Source organism: Gigantopelta aegis, chromosome 9 (genome assembly GCF_016097555.1).
Source record: "Gigantopelta aegis isolate Gae_Host chromosome 9, Gae_host_genome, whole genome shotgun sequence".
Lineage (NCBI taxonomy): Eukaryota > Metazoa > Mollusca > Gastropoda > Neomphalida > Peltospiridae > Gigantopelta > Gigantopelta aegis.
The window spans coordinates 54,109,277-54,127,229 of record NC_054707.1 but is presented as its reverse complement, the minus strand read 5'-3'; the positions used below and the strand labels follow the sequence as shown (position 1 = coordinate 54,127,229).

Below are 17,953 nucleotides of genomic sequence, written 5' to 3'. Positions count from 1 at the left end.
AAGTTTTTATGATTACCTTTTCGAGAGCCTCGTACAGCTGATCTGAGGACATGGACAAGATGGCTTTATCAGTGACACAGTCATTCTCATCCTTCAGAGCAAGGTCAATCTAGCAAAATACAACACCCAGAATTCAACTACAATTTTCATAATACTAGTAACAGGATATTAGCTATACAAGGTCAATCTAGCAAAATACAACATCCATAACTCAATTACACAATCTTCATATTGACAGTAACAAGATATCAGCTAAACACTGTCAATCTAGCAAAATACAACATCCATAACTCAACTACAATCTTCATAATACTATTAACAAGACATCGGCAATTAAAGGTCAGTCTAGCAAAATACAACATCCACAACTCAATTACACAATCTGCATACTACTATTAAGACATCAGCTATTCATGGTTAATTTAGCAAAATCCAATATCGCAACTTAATTACACAATCTACAATCATACAAGATATCAGCTATACAAGGTCAATCAAGAAAAATCCAATATCCATAACTCAACAGCTACACTATCTTCATGGACAACAGCTATGCAAAGTAAATCTAGCAAAATCCAACATCCATAACTCCAACTACATACAAGTAATCTGCATAATACTATTAACAAGACATCAGCTATGCAAGGTCAATATAGCACAATAATTTGCATTCTTTCTCTCATAATCAAATTATCACTGTAACAGTTAAATGTTTTTGACAAATTGCTTTGAATATTCATAATTTTATATACTATTGGTCTTTCCGTTACATACCTGTATTTATCATGTATTGTGATGTGTTGATTTTGTATGTATGTACCAGTATGTATAATATATATGCAGATTAGAGAGGGCCTCATGGGAGACTAGTTACTTTTTACTGAATCTATTTATGCTCAAAAAATAAAGAATTGTATTATTATTATTATTATTATTATTATTACAAACACCATAGGAATACCTGGTCTTTTCTCTCTTTCTCTTCTTTCAGCTTACGTTTAACAATGATGATGGTGTGTGCGATGAAGTCTTTTGTTCCTGTGGGGCTGAACCCTTCCCCTGCAGACACCCAGAGAGGACCAAGGATTGGAGTCCCTCCAGATTGCAGACAGTCATCCAGTATTGGGGCTAACAATATAAACAAGGATTCTTAGAGTACTGCTAAAGCAAAACATGTCCCTTACTGTATGGGTCCAACAAATTTCCATAGCGTCTAAGTTCAAGGGCCATAACTCTACCACAAATGGGTAAATTGTCATGAAAGTCAAACATGATTTGTAACAGTATAATATTATATACCTTTCTTATAGACAGAACTTGTTAAGCAGTCAACTGTCTATACTCCCTTTGGTGTCTACTTAACACAGGTTTGACTACACTAATAATATTCAAACACCACAAATAATTTGTGGCTCATACAAAGGGTGCGTTTCAAATATGAATGACAGATATAACACTTGTTCAAACACAAGGGTCACATGTTATTAAAAGGTGTTATACACTTCACAAAAAACATTATAAGTTGTAGAAGCATCACAAGGGGTATATGGCTTTTTATGAGGGAGTAAAAGAGCACACAGAGGGTACATAAAAAGCCATATATCCCGAGAGATGCTTCTACAATGAATTTATCTTGCCGACATGTTAAACCATATAGCCAAATAACAGGCTTTCAAGCAAGATTTTGTGAAAAATAAGAGCTTTTTTTAGGGCAAAATTCTTAAAAAATAAGGGCTATTTTTAGGAATTTTTAGGAATTTTTTGACAAAAATAAGGACTGAAATTCAATAATCAATATAAAAGAAAAACATTCTGTACTCACCTCCAGGGAGAACATAAATACAAAAGCTAATTACCAACTCAGAAGATCATGCCACTGGTCATCAACAGCGATATTCAGCATATCAATACAACCAGATTAAAGTAATCTGATATGGTGCAAATCCATGCTGAATATGATGCTGATAACCACCAAGATGTCTTCTGAGAAATACATTAATTCAACATATTCATTATCTGAAAGTATACTAAGGCTAGATTTAATTAATTTTAACACTTATTTTATGTTGCATTTATAAAAAAAATTCAAAATTTTAAAATTTAGGATTTTCACCAAACAATTAGGGCTTTTTAGGATTTTGAAGCTTTAATAAGGAATATTAGGGCTGCTGTCAAAAAATAAGGAAAATTAGGAAAATAAGGGCCCGCTTGCAAGCCTGAAATAATCAAAATAACGCCAGACAATAATTGTTAACAATTTATTAACGGAGCTGTACCACACGGACGCGAACAAAACCATTTGCCAGTGACGAAAAAAGTTCCATCGATAAACAAGTTTTTAACTTCAAATGTTTGTAATACGAAATTGTCTGAAACAGATATTAATTTAAAAAAACACTTTTTTATAGTAAAAATTCAATTAATTATGTATACTTGATTGATTATCAATGTTATTTATTGTCTAATTATTGCTTTAGCATTAATTGGGGTGGTTGGAAACTGTTGGAAATTACAGACGGGGTATAAGAGAATTTGACTCCGCCCACAAGGGTATAAGGGATTTGTCCAATGGCAAACAACCAATGAGATTAAAGAATTTTACATGAAGGCGAGATAAATATCATTACAGCAGGTTTTACTTCTCAAACTAATCGAATGTTATCTGAACTAAACACGTATCCCAGGCAACTGATTAGTGTGTCCAGGATAGCATGCTTTAAAATTAGTTGGATATAAGCCGTATCATCAACATCAACAACACACATACATCTTAACATGAAAAGACAGGGATAAAATCAAGTCAATTTCCATAAACAGAAGCTGCATAAAGTTTTACAAAATCAAGTTAAGTCAGTTTAAAGAAAGAAAGAAATGTTTTATTTATCGATGCATTCAACACATTTTATTTACGGTTATTTTGCATCAGATATATGGTTAAGGACCACACAGATATTGAGAGAGGAAACCTGCTGTTTTCGATTAGCAGCAAGGGATCTTTTATATGCACCATCCCACAGACAGGTTATCACATACCATGGCCGTTGATATGAGAAATAGCCCAATAAGCCCACCTAGCGAACCCTGTACCACTGGGCTATGTCCTGCCCTTTAAGTAAGTTTACTTACTTTCAGTTAGATCAGTTATCTTCCTTCCTTCCCAGTCATATAAAACTCTGGCATGAGACCGCATATCCAGTCTCGCAGTGCAGCCCACAAGGAACTAAACAAACAATAAAATAGTGATTAATTCATTATAACATTTGAGTTTTTTGTTTAACAACTTCACTAGAGCACATTTATTTATTAATATTGGCTTTTGAATGTCAAACATTTGGTCATTTTGATTCGTCATAAAATGAAATAATTCTTAGAAACAAAAATGTTGTGACATATTGTTGGGACTTCAAGACACATGGTCAGATTTCAAGACTAGCAATGTTTCCAAGAAGGCAATCCTTTACCATATATGCAAACGATCTTCTACGACATCTAATGAACACTGAAGCATCCAGTGTTACCGTATTTTCCCGTGTATTATGCACACTTTTTTTCTAGAAAATACAGGTTAAAAATGGGGGTGCGCACTATACATAGCAATAGAAAAAATATCTTTTAAAAATGTCCAGCGATCACCCATGAAAAATCGCCGATCGGTAGTTTACGGTACTTTACAGGTTATTGACAGTGTTCATTACAACGAAACGCCAAAACCCTCTTAAAAATCGCTTTTCACTTGTGATGGTTGTAATAAATGCAAAATAAATCTACAAAAGTATCTATACCTCGCCAAAAAGTGCACAAAAATGACAAAACTGGACCGTAAATATTTCTAATTTCCATGAGATTTAATTCGGCCATTTCCGGCAAACCGGAATATACCACACTATTATAAATTTAGAAATCTCGCGCATTCACGTTAGCCACGAGAACGAAATGTAATATGCTATATTTTTGTTTTCATATATTTATTAGTCATTTACAGTGTTTTGATTTATGCACGTGTGAGTCTGTGACATGTAAGTACGCAAGTACTAGCCTTTGTTTAATGTGACATGTAGGTCTATGTACTCAAATATCTAACTTAAGTTTTGTTTCTTGGTTTCTTGAATATACCGCTTCTTTCGCTTTTCGTTAATTTTGGTGACGGGGGTAAAGCGGTACATCTTGCAATCACTGTCGATTTTGTGGTTTGAAAAAACGGTGTGCATTATATTGTGGTTCATGGTTTTTTTCTTGGAATAAACGTTCAAAGTAGGGGGTGCGCATTATACACCGGTGCGCATAATACATGGGAAAATACAGTACACTGAAATCCTGGATTACTTTGCTAATTAGAATATGGACAAAATAAGTCACATGGCAAATACAATCTTAAACGAACCTCGTCAAGCTTGGTACAGTCTGCCACCACTTCTGCTGGTTCCTGGCTGGACCCATTCCGGTAGATGATGATCCTAACTTTCTTCTCTCCCACAAGTGTTCTGCAGAAAAAAGTCATCTATTAATTTCCATCTTTAAGAACTGCACAGTTTTCTTAATAGAAGTTAATTTTTAAAATGTGTGAAATTTTTCAAAGTCATCATCACATAACACTTTCATTAAACACTGCTGCAGTGAATTAAGGATAACATTTTGAAACAAAGAGTTTTATTATCACTTTCTACTTCAGTTTGAGCTGTAGTTCACCAAATTCAAATTTACATACTATTTTTGGAATATATTTAAAAAGATAATTAAAGGATTGATATTTTTAAATTCCTATGTTGTATTGTACGGTACAATATTTTGTTCCATTAGTAAATATGAACAAATGCCGTTTTATGTTGACCTTTAATTTGACCTATCAAAATATTGCTATCTACCAGCAGTTTAATGCATTTGGAAGAACTATTTACAGTGAAAGATCATATGGACATGAAACAACACTGGCTTGTATCAGAACACCATATGGACATGAAAGGACATTGACTCATGTCAGGTCCTCTTATAGAGATATCAACACAAAGTGGACAGTAAGATCTATTTTTGTTATAATAATTTAATGGTAAGCACATGCCTATCTCACTTTTTAACTTAATGGTACCCACATGCCTATCAGTGTTTAAAATCATTTATTATAACTTAATGGTAACATATGCCTATCTCAGTGTTTAAAACCATTTATTATAACTTAATGGTAACCATATGCCTATCTCAGTGTTTAAAACCATTTATGCTGGGATTGGATTTGGTTTTGTTTCCCTTTTTTTCTCAAACAGGATGGTGAATTATCCGTTTCAGATTGGCAAACTAAGAAATAAATTGCACATTTCCTGTAATCATTTTTATAATAATAATAATAATAATAATAATAAAATCTTTATTTAGTAAGGGTAACAGTTACCAAAAGCTAATCTTCACTGAAGCCCTCAGGTACAATCAATACAGAATTACAATACATACATTTATGAATAAATAGAAAATATATACATGGCATAAAGCATATGTACAAATGATTTTATTTTAACAAATATTTCTTGAGTCTATATTTAAAAACAGCTGTATTTGGTGATAATCAGATAGCTTTAGGTAACTGATTCCAAAGTACTGGTCCAGAGTAACTGAAAGCATGTTTAAATAAAGACATTTTAGGCTTTGGAATAGATTTCCATCCTCTACATTTCTAAGGTTGTAGGGATTGTTTTCTCCATCATATATTAATAAGTTTGCAAGATAGTTTGGAGCTTCAATACATAGACTTTTATAAATTTTTAAACATTTGTGATAATGGATTTATGTTTCCATTGTCACCCATTTTAACTGTTTAAATAGTGGGGCAGATAATTGGATAATTTATAGGTATTAATGATATTATCATTATTTATTACCTCATGTGTTTGGACATTTTTGTCTTTGTAGCTTTTTTCTTCCCATTTTCTGGAAGTATAATCCCAGATAAAGTCCACACTGCACCATTGCGTAAAATCAGGTTCCCTGGAGAGAAAAAAAAAAAAAAACATTTTTTTTTTACATTTCCATGAAGTTGCATTCCATTATTATCACCCTATATTTCTTTTGGTGCACAAAAGACAAAACTAATTATATATACCAAACAACAGACATTGAAAAATCATTTTGACATGATATTGTGTTTTAAGTTTATAATACTGCGTGTGAGTTTGTTAAAATAGGTGCAACAATAACATTTGTACAACATATTTTGTTTTGAACCATATGAATAATATTTACTTTTGGTAGGTTTCTGTGGGTCTTTGTATGGTTCACCCATGGACACATAGATTTCTGCATATGGCGGGATGTCTCTTGCTTCAGAAATCTCCATACCATCCTCAAGGAAGATCCTCCGAGCAGCAAAACCCAAGTTTAACTTGTCCGTCAGGAACTCCAGCAGCTGGAGAAAAACATGGAAAATATATTTGATATCCTACTGATAGTACAGTCCAAAATTAAATTACAAGTACAGTGAAACCTCACAAAAGCAGACCCTCTGTAAAGCAGAATTCTGTAAAAAAAACAGGTCTCACCCTGCCCATTGCCAAATTGGAGAAAATTTAAAGTGTTTTCTCTTTTAACTAACCTCAAAGGCATATTTCCCTAGGAATATTAGTCTGGTCCAAACATCCCAACAACAAATGGGATGACTAAAAATCTTCCAATGAGTAGAAAAGAAACAGCCAACTGCTAATTTTTGACTGCGACATTTCGAATTTGGCTGATAAAATGTTGTTTAAATTAGCCACTTTTTAAAAAAAGTTAACAAATACTCAAGATATGCAACAAATTGGCTAAAACAAAATTACAGGGTGACCTTTTAAAATCCGCACTTTATTTATGGTCCCTTTTTAAACAGCAATATAAAAAGCACATCAGTAAACTTTTACTTGATCCTGTGGATGTCCAGTTTTGAGGGATTCCACTGTATATTAATAAAATACTATACATTGTTTTGAAACTCTAGTAATTAAAATACATACAAGGAGCAAAACAGACATTTCCTCTTTTTAAAAATACTTAAACTGAGATGTCAACTAACTGCGTTTTGCTAAACCTCAAACTCCTGCTTTCTGTTGTAAATTGTAGTAATAGAAACACTTAATTTATTTTAAATTCTTTGAGTAACAAATCCTAAATTCATCATCATTCAAAATCCAAGTAACTGAAACACATTAGTGAAAGTATTTCAAAATATTTTTATTACATTTCTAAATATTAGTCTATAGTTTGTTTGTTTTGTTTAATGACACCACTAGAGCACACTGATTTGTTAATCATCGGCAATTGGATGTCAAACATTTGATAATTTTGACATATAGTTTTAGAGAGGAAACCCCTACATTTTTCCATTAGTAGCAAGGGATCTTTTATATGCACCATCCCACAGACAGAATAGTATATACCACAGACTTTGATATACCAGTAATGGTGTACTGGCTGGAATGAGAAATAGCCAACAGGGATCTATTCCAAACCAATCACGCATAAAGCAAGCTGGGCAACATCCCACCCCAAATGTTAATATAACTACAAAGTAGTTTTTCGTTACCCATCTTTTAAGTTAGTTGCATGTTTAACATACAGTCAAATATTCTGCATTACTACTACAGTGAAACTTCTCTAAACCGAACACCCTTGGGACCGAATAAAATGTTCGGTTTAGAGGGGTGTTCAGTTTACTGAGGTTTTAATAAACAGCCTTGATAACCATTTTTTAATTTTTACTATTAATATTACCAAGGTACAAACGTGTGTTAAATTACATTTATAAACCAACAATAACCAAATTAAAGTGGAAACTCTTTATGTAGATTGTTGAGCTTTTGTGAACAAATAACACAAATACATTTGGAACATGTAACACATTGAAATGTCAAGAAATGTTCTTCTGCCACTAAGCCGGTCGCCAAAAATCCTGCACCAACAAAGCACTTACTAATTGTACTCTCCTTGGTTTCATCCCAGGCACTTGCCAGCCAGTTAATAGCATCCAGGAGTGTTAGTTGTTTGTAAAGTTCTGTTGCATTATCAGCAACCTCTATCCTAGACACCAGGACCCATATTCACAAAAAGGTGTAAATTTACGTCTACGACCAGCACTTACGTCTGCCGTAGATTTACGTTTACGTGCAAGAAGCACCTTATTCTCAAAGACGGCCATAAATGTAAACGTAACTTAGTTGGACGTAAATCTACGATTTAACACTCTCACTGGAGTAATTAATAAAAATACATTAGAAACGATGGCTATCGGGTAAATAATAAATGCGCAAAACGCAATTTTGTTTCTCGTCTGCTAACAATAACATCGCGAACAGTGAACCATGGCATTTTGGTATTGGTAGGGATCCACGTTTTGGTCCGAACTTTAGGACATTTCTTAAAAAGGAAAAGATAACTCAGGAAAAATTGGCCGAGTCCAAAACATCCGTTCGATAACCAACAAAAAGTTTTCAATCCGTGGGCGTTCGCCATCGCAAACTGCTTCATTTATTGGGAATGCTGCTAGTTTTCGTAAATAATAGTAAATAACGGCGATCATGCTTGATTTATTATATGTACACAACTTACGTGCAGCGTTAGTTGCAACCTGAGGCACTCTTATATTTACGTCCAACTTTACACATAACTTACGTTTTCGTTGTTTCGTGAATAGCTCTTCAGTCGTAGATTTACGTTTATGTGTAAAACTAGGCTTACGATGTTTTGTGAATATGGGTCCTGATACCGAAGCATGTGTTTCCGATATCTAGCCTTGAAAGCCTGGATAATCCCTTGATCAAGCGGCTGGAGGTGCGAAGTGGTGTTTGGAGGCAGAAACTTTAAAATCACGTTACTCAGTTGAAGATCAGGCCCGTGTGAAGTTGCATTATCAAGAAACATGATAATTTTTCTCTTCTGTCTCACCTTTACCTTGTTCACCGAAGTTATCCAGCTAGTAAATATCTGGGTTGTCATCCACGCCTTCTTATTTGCAACGTATGTCACCGGTAGTTGCCCCACACTGATATTCTTGAAACAGCGTGGTTTCTGAGATTTACCGATCACGAGCGGTTTCTCCCCAGTAGCACTGCAGGCAAACATCACAGTTATTCTTTCTTTTGATGATTTACAGCCTTTGGATGGTTCACCTTTGACTGAAAGCGTTTGTGTTGGTAGGGCACGGAAAAACAAACCAGTTTCATCACAATTAAACACATCTTCTGGTGAATAATCCCCAACAATCTCTGGCATTCTCTCGCAGTAGTTTTCTACCACTGCACCGTCAACGCCTGCACGCTCAACGCTAACCTTAAATCCTTTGATAGAATATCTCTCTTTCCATCGGTCCAACCAACCATTAGATCCTTTAAAGTCCGTAATTGACAATTCCTTCGCAAATGCACTTGCTTTCTCTTGAATTATTGAGCCACTGACCGGAATGTTTTTCGCACGTGCTTGACAAAACCACTGCCAAACGAGTTCGTCGAGTCGGTCAAATTTACATGCGTTATTAAACCTTCGTTTACTTTCATTTGCATTATTCTCGTACTGCGATTTATAAGTGTCCCTTTTCTTGATTATGTCAGATACAGTTGATTTCCCAATGCCAAATTAATCACTTAGTGACTGTAATGTTGGTTTGGGTAAAATTTTCGTATTTGTTAATAATTTTAACTTTATCATCCAGTGACAACTCTACACGTCGCCGTTTTGCTGGACGTTCGGACATATTGACAATCGATATGGAAATGAAATGCTATTGACGTACCTACGAAACATATCGGAAACAGAAGCCGACTTATTTGTCTAAATAAACAGCAAATTTATGGTTGCTTTGTCGGGTCCTCGTGTAAAATAATCAGATATAACCAGCGATAATTTTTTTTGGAAGAGGTAATAATCTCATTCCCAATAAACACAGTGCACATGATTATTCCCGTTACAAACTTAAAGGTGTTAATTGAATGACAAGGCTTAACCGAAATCTAGGTAACAGAGACTAATTAGAGCATTGTTCGACAAATGCTCAAACATGTCCCGGACACGCTACACCGAGCATGCGCATACCATCTGGTATAGTTAGTAACACCGCGACTTTGACAACTAATTGGTATGGTCGAGACAGGCGACGCTCCTTCAGAGTTTTTAATTGTTCGGTCTTCAGAGGTAAAATTTGTATTGAATAAACAAAAGGGGACCCGGAAATTCGTTTGGTATTCAGAGTAGAGGGGTTTCCGGTTTTCAGGGGTTTATTTCAGCAGTTAAAGCTGCATAAAACGCGGGATAGTAAAAAAAGTTTGGTGTTGAGGGAATTCCGGTTTACTGAGGGTCCGGTTTAGAGAAGTTTCACTGTATCTTGTATGTTTTAAATAGCTGTGTTTTAGCACAAAGAAAACTGTTCTTACCAATTTCATGTTTGGTGCAGCCGCGTTACAAAACACATCTCTTGTGCCATTCTTGAATGCTGTCACTCGAATTATATGTGGCTGCTTTTTGTACAGTGATTTTGTCTTCTTTCCTGTAGATATATCAAACCATAAACACTATGAGTGAAAAAACCCAATGTTGAGGTACATGATACACCTGTCAAAAGTACTTATGGTACACAACATACAGTCATCGCAAGTAGTACTTGCATGTAGGATTTGATTATCTATATGAATTGATAAGGAAGATATGGCCCAGATAAGGATTTCCTTTAATGTGCAGTAATGCATGAAAAGTAGGTCACAGTGACCTAGTTATGGTACGTGAAATATTGCCATCCCAACTTATGCATGCATGCAATGTTTCATGATCCTATATGAATTTATAACAAAGATATGCTCCAGAAATGACAAGTTTATGGACAACTGTATGGATGGATGGACAACACTATACCATATTATAACCCATCAAAAACAGGCATATAATAAGCTGACTTGTAAAGATTACATTGTCAACAATGCTTACTTTGTTTTAACTTATAGCTCACTTTGCATATTACTCATTATATATTACATATCACTTCTTAACTAATAAAACAAAAATGTAAAAACTTAAAAATAAAGTACATATTAAAAGTACATTATATAGTAGAATAAAACACAAATTATTTCATTTTTAGAAAACTAAAAAGAAATATCTGCCTCTAACCTACCTGAAAGTGGTCGGTACAATCCATAATAACTGTAATTTGAAGAAACTGCAGATATTGGTCTGAAAAACAAAACATAATAATAAATATGAAAAATCACTAAAACATATCATATTACTTTAAACTTTAATTAGTTGTTTATTGTACAAAAAAATAAAACTTAACACCACTGTTGCGACCTAGAAATTAATGAAAAACACAAAAATAGATGTATGAAATATCAAACAATACAAACAATATAGCATAACCGTTTCTACAAGTACAATGTTGAGTGATTCCAGGTAACTTTTACAATCATTACTCAAATCCAATCTGAAAACAAATTTATGTAGTCCACTGAAAATCACATAATACAAGTGACATTAACAGGCCATAGACGTCATAAGGTGACACCAACTGGTGTGGGTGGGCAGCTGTATGTTAATTTTATTTACAACTGGGAAGAGGATGCATTATCTTCATCGTTATGGGGAGCCAATATACACCCTGGACCCCTCACTTCTGATGTCTATGCAGATTGAGATTTTAACACAGTAAAAATAAAATAAGACATTTAACACTAACAAAATGAATCTTTCTGATGTCAAATTATTTTTACAAACAGATAAAGTGAAAATCACATAACACAAATAACAAGTACAGACCGAGTCCTCCTGATGGGTGCACTTGACGGTCGGTTTCTCAAGCGAACTTTCTCCAGCCTCGGACTCTCTGGATCCCATAGGTTCGAATCAGCGATAAATTTGGCGTCTATCTTGGGTTTTCCTGAGTGTCGTGCGTGGGAGGGCAAACAGGCCGATGCCGGTCGCCGTTTGCCGGATCTGACAGAGGAAAAGAGGTGAGAGTGTGGGAGTCGCTGTAGGTACGGTGATGGTGGTACCCTAGAGGTAAAATAGAAACAAATTGTTTTATACCACACAACCTGTGGAAAGTACATAATGTATAGCAAGTATTAATATAAGAAGGGGCGGGACCCATTGGGCTATTTCTCGTTCCAGCCAATGCTCCACAACTGGTGTAACAAAGGCTGTGGTATGTACTATCCTGTCTGTGGGATAGTGCATATAAAAGATCCCTCGTTGCTAATAAAAAAAAGAGTAACACTTAAAGTGGTGACAGTGGATTTCCTCTCTCGATATCTGTGTGGTCCTTAACCATATGTCTGATGCCATATAACCGTAAATAAAATGTGTTGAATGCATCGTTAAATAAAACATTTTCCTTCCTTCCTTCTATAGAAGGACACTCGGTCCAGTAACATCAGTTCTACAAAAAAAAGGAAAGGAATGTTTGTTTAACGCCTCAGCACACTTTAAACTATGGCTATTAGGTATCCAACATGTAGTTATTACAACACTTTGTAATGAGATACAGAGAAAACCTGCTGCTACTGCCACATACAATATTCTTGTCCAATAGCACAAGGATCTTTTATAAATGCATTTTGTTTTAGGCAAGACATACCACTGCCTTTTATGTACCTACCAGTTGTACATCCCAATGTTTTTATAAACTGCACATAAAAACAGAAAATGTTTTGGTCCCGAAACAGTTTTCCTTTTTTGTTTATATATCAAGCCAAATTAAAAAATTTCACAAAAAAAACATTAAAATTTTGTGCTGGAAACAGATAAACCAGAAGGTTTTTTTTTCTGTCCTAACCATTTTGAGTAAGGTAATGGGTGATCAATCCTATAGTTTGTGGAACTTCAGGTAACTACAGAGTAACCGAAAAAAATATATGGCCACCAAACAGGCTACACTTATTAGTAACACTTTACCAGGAACAGGACTAGCACATACCATGACCCATAATATACTGTCCAGTAACTGAACAGACTAAAAATAAAATGAATCTACTAAAGAAAATATTTTTGCACTTCATTTATAATTATTATAATTGGACAATGATTTATAAATGTACGTAATACACTGAAAACATAATGGGCCGAATTTACAAAACCTGTTTTGTCTTTCATTACACTCGTGTAACAACATATATTTACAATAATTAAACGCCTGTGTTTAAGAAAAATGGTTTCGTAAATGCGCTCCAAAATAAAAACTTTTCTTACTCTCTTTCTTTTCTGAGTTCATTCTTTGTTCTTCTCAGCTCATCTAAATATTGTGCAACAATTAGATCCTCATAGCTGACCATGTCTGTGGCAGATCTATTGAAGTGACATCCTCCTTTGTGCAAAGTTGGTGTAAGCGGCTGAGATCTATCTCTGCTGGAAAGTTTGGCCGAAAGAGGACGACCTTTTCTCTCTCTTGGTTCTGCATATTTGTGACTCTTCTCCTTGACAGTTACACTGGTTTCTATTTCATGTACCTCATGTCCAGGCAATGATATTACTACAAAATATTATTGATTTATTTCATGCATTTCTGAACAGAATAATAAATGAAATATAAGGTCACAGACTAGTTTTAGCCTGCGAAAATGGAAACTAAGATTGGTCTACAAACCTGAAACATATTTGGATAAAGTTACAACAGAGTTAAACAAGAGAATATGGTGCTAAAATAGAGAAATAACCTTAATAAGTTTCCACAGCTATTACTTTTGAGAGGTATATGCATTTTTTAAAATATGACAAATGCATTTCGTGGTATTAGAAACACCAGGACAGGCCTTCAGGTTTCACGGAAATGATCGTTTCCAGTACTGTGCCGCTAAAACCATAAACCAAAATATGGTTTCCCATGATTATTATATTGAGTATGACGAAAATAATATATATATATATATATATATATATATATATATATATATATATATATATATATATAAATGAAATTTAAACAGTTTCCAATGGGTCCCCATGATCACAAGGCCCAGAACAAAAAAAGTATTTCCCTTAAAATTTTAAATCTGATGACCTGCAGGATGATCAGAAACACTTCCAAATATACAGAAATGGATAGAAATGTTTACCATATTGAGCACTGATTGTATTTGACAGCATTGATAGCATTGTAGTACGGTACTTTTTTTCAATTCACATGTTAAGATGAGCTAAAAAAAATACTGTCCTTGAATTAGTCTCAGTGTTAGAGAGCCAGAGTGACAGCTCTCTTTAAATTGTGAGGTCTGTTTGTGGAAATAAAGGATAAAGGTTGGTTTTTTCATTTGCCTGAAATAATCTGCACACAAAAGAAAAACTAATGTGTCAAATGCACAAATTATACAATGTGTCAGATGGACAGAATATTCATCTGGCTTTAGAACCTCCCTGATACACTGCACAATAAACACAAATTACTACCAGTATGTCTGTACTTTATTAGTACAATTTTTGTCAAACTGGAGTAGACCCTATAGTACTGTGCACCAATTATTCTTCTTACTTCCCCCTCCTCAGTTTTGAACGCTAGATGTAACCCATGGATAATACTGTAAAAAGAATAACACAATGAATGAGAGAGAGAGAGAGAGAGAGAGAGAGAGAGAGAGAGAGAGAGAGAGAGAGAGAGAGAGAGAGAGAGAGAGAGAGAGAGAGAGAGAGAGATACACACACACACACAGAAACGCTCACATTCATTCAGTTTGTAATTTAATGTTTCTACTTCCCAAAGTACATACCATTTCTGTTTCGCATAAAAAACATTTGGAACTACTGGAAACATCCGATTTGGCCAAATCTATAACCTAAGCATGGAGTTGTGTACTGAATTGTAAAAATATGCTATTTATGTAGCATAAAATATTGATAACTATGGTTGCCATCTTTAAGTACTACATACACATACGATCAGCTTTCTAAATGATGTTCCTGAATATGTCCAAATTAGTATTGAATGCACAGATCTATATCTTATCTTAAATCAATAAGTAATTACAACATTTACTATCATTATTGAAGAAATCATAAAATACCCTGCTTATAAATTGTATTAGTTGCCATGGCAACATTTAAACAAATGTTAGACTTATGAATAGGATCAAAAGCTTTTACTATTATAAGATTTTCTGACTTAGCTGCAGGGAAATATTAATTAAATGCTATTTCTTCAATCAGAAGTTTATGAAACAAAATATCCCCAAATCTAATTTCCAGGCATGACAGGGTGTGTGGTTTTAGTCAATCATTAAACAATAATTTTGAATTAAAAAAAATTATAATTAAAAACAATTATGGGCATCTACCAGAACTTTTCACAATGAATTATACTTGTAGAATACAAGGAATTACATTTCAGGACACTTTATTGGGGGAGCAAGCCCCCAAACCCCTCTAGAATTGACATAAGCATGCTACCACTTGTAGGGAGTCAAACCAGTTTTTAAATACGAAGTCCTACATACATGTAGTAAAAATACACTACAAAATGACTTGTTCATCTTGTTATTGTTTTAATTAATATTCAGATTTGTGATTCTAATAAATTCTTTGATTGGAATGTAGTTGTTCAATTTAAGTAATTATTTCATCTGAGGCATAATATATCACCAGTGTAGTCGGACAATCAATCAGGGCTGTCACTTTAACACAAAAGTTAAAATAAATTCAAGTAATTTTATAATTATATGTTCATATCCTTAACTTTCAGAATACAATTTTTAACATAAAGCAAGCTCTTTTGATCTATGTATATTATATTACAACATACTTATATTTGTTTGGTTAGTCAGCTCAAATTAATAAATGCTATTCGGGAACCCAAAACCATTGTTTAAAACCTCCTTCAAAAGCAGCAGAAAAGTGGAAATTTGACTGGTACATAAAAGGCTGTGGTATGTGCTATCCTGTCTATGGGATGGTGCATATAAAAGATCCCTTGCTGCTAATCGAAAAGAGCAGTCCATGAAGTTTCCTCCCTCAATATCTGTGTGATCCTTATATTTTTATTTCATTTCTATTACTTAATTAATAAATGTTATTTTATTTTATTTTATTAACTTTATTTTATTTTATTTTATTTTATTAACTTTAAAATTTATTTTATATCATTTTATTTGATTATATTAACTTTAATTTATTTTTACTTTTAAAGCTGCACACCCTAGTTCCATCCAGTGAAAATAAATTATAATTTGGTTAATCTACAAACCTGTAACACACTTAGATCACGTTTTTATCAAATGGAGTGAAAAAGCAGGTTTTATATCGATAAATACCATGGGAATCCCCATGTCCCAGTTGCTTGAAATAATTTTGAAAGTTAGCATTCTGATGCCACCGGTAGATGTTGCTCGAAGCACAACAATGCCTACGTCACGACAAATTTCACAGAGTGCGCACAGACTTGGGATGCGTTCTTTTCACCTCTCCTGGACATGTTCCAACTGTTCTGTCCTGGTTGTATCCCCTCTCCAGATATCGTAAGACTTAGCAAAATTATTGGTTTTAAGGGTTTGTAACATTTTGTATTGAGACACTTACTTGTCTGAACTTTATTGTTACTGAAAATGTTCACAAACTGTGAAGAAAAATCTCACAAATGAACAACAACAAATCGGATGTTGATTGCGCGAACCGTGCACGAGAAAACAAACCGAACCAAAATGATAACGGTCACGTGGTATACCAACGTCTGTGACATTGAAATGGAAATATCCCGTCTAAAAATAGATTAGACCTTGTCTGCTCAACGTTTTTTTCTCAAACGTGTGTGTGTTTTTAAGAAATACAAAAACCAGAATTACCAAAAAACACTTCAGGTGAATGGAAATGTATATTCTAAATAATAAATGGTAAGTAAAGTGCAATTTTATTTGTGAAAAAATGGGTTTAATAGCGAAAAACAACGCCGTAATGGTTAAGAACTAGCCTTAACTAGGGTGTGTCCCTTTAAGTTATTTTATTAACTTTAATTAATTTTTAGTTTTATGGGTGGTTTTGTATTTATTATGGAATGAGAAATTACTTCACCGATCCTTTTTCACATACAAGACTGTTCCGAGTTTTATTTCCCTCAAATAAGAACAGATAACAATAACCGTGTTTTAAAAACCCCCACAGATAGTCGGACTTTTTTCCTTTAATTTAAAGTGAAGAACGTTTCAAAGTAAGTATTTCTTGGTCTCCATGAGCTTGAAATAGATCACAATACACGATTAGGGTAGGAAAACGTGATGGTAGTCATTATTTTGACTGCAATTCCGTTCCAAACAAAATTGCTTGGGACTGTTCAGATCTGCTATAGGCATAATGCGTTAGGCAGATTAATGTTGACTTGTGCTTGCACTTTGACTTGCAGTCAACGTTAATCTTGAAGAACTAAATGTTGGTAATGTTCATTCCTTGAACAGCTTAATGAGGGGAGGGGGACTAGTGAATTTTCTTGGGGACTAGTAAATTTTCTAGGCTGATAGTCCCCCAGGCTAGTGAAACTATTTCTTAATTTCTACCACTGTAGAATACACATGTATTCAACAAATTGCATTAGGGTGAAATATATTTTGTTTGAGAAAACTTTTTTAGAAAGTAAATTGCCTTTGTCCCCCTCTTTCAAAGGATAGATTTGATTTGGTGCCCTAGTTTATGTTATTAAACAAAAGGCAACATTTGCCGTGCACCCCCAACTCCCCAATTAAAATTCAGTTTTAACTATTGCAAAGTTACCGACAAAAGGTAATACACGAAAACATAACAATAAATAATGCAAGCACCTGCCATTATATTTTTATTACTATTTAGTCTTTCATATTTGGCAAAAAACTATATGTTTAAAGGTAACATTATATCGTACTTGCGTCTGTCGCATGGTTGTCACCACTTCTGTTCTGGGATTTAACGTAGCCAGACATATTTGTTCAGAAAAAATAAACTTTCAATCCGCCATAGCGGTATTTGCCACAGTCACCTTGGTGATACGTCACGGCTAGAGAAGCCG

At 34.2% G+C, this 17,953-nt stretch overlaps 1 protein-coding gene across 1 annotated transcript in view; it reads right to left on the bottom strand.

Moving 5' to 3' along the window:
• LOC121381646 (doublecortin domain-containing protein 1-like) overlaps positions 1-17,925 on the bottom strand; it is a 50,224-nt gene extending 32,299 nt beyond the window's left edge. Inside the window, exons 1-11 of the mRNA XM_041510983.1 lie at positions 17,810-17,925; positions 13,189-13,468; positions 11,758-11,994; positions 11,117-11,175; positions 10,383-10,495; positions 6,229-6,391; positions 5,868-5,973; positions 4,382-4,481; positions 3,127-3,220; positions 962-1,128; positions 17-109 (exon numbers count right to left, since the gene is read on the bottom strand). Of these exons, the coding sequence (XP_041366917.1) occupies positions 17-109; positions 962-1,128; positions 3,127-3,220; positions 4,382-4,481; positions 5,868-5,973; positions 6,229-6,391; positions 10,383-10,495; positions 11,117-11,175; positions 11,758-11,994; positions 13,189-13,468; positions 17,810-17,867 (1,470 nt within the window). The 5' untranslated portion in view covers positions 17,868-17,925. The remainder of the gene's footprint in view (positions 1-16; positions 110-961; positions 1,129-3,126; positions 3,221-4,381; positions 4,482-5,867; positions 5,974-6,228; positions 6,392-10,382; positions 10,496-11,116; positions 11,176-11,757; positions 11,995-13,188; positions 13,469-17,809) is intronic.
• Positions 17,926-17,953: the final 28 nt, after the last annotated feature.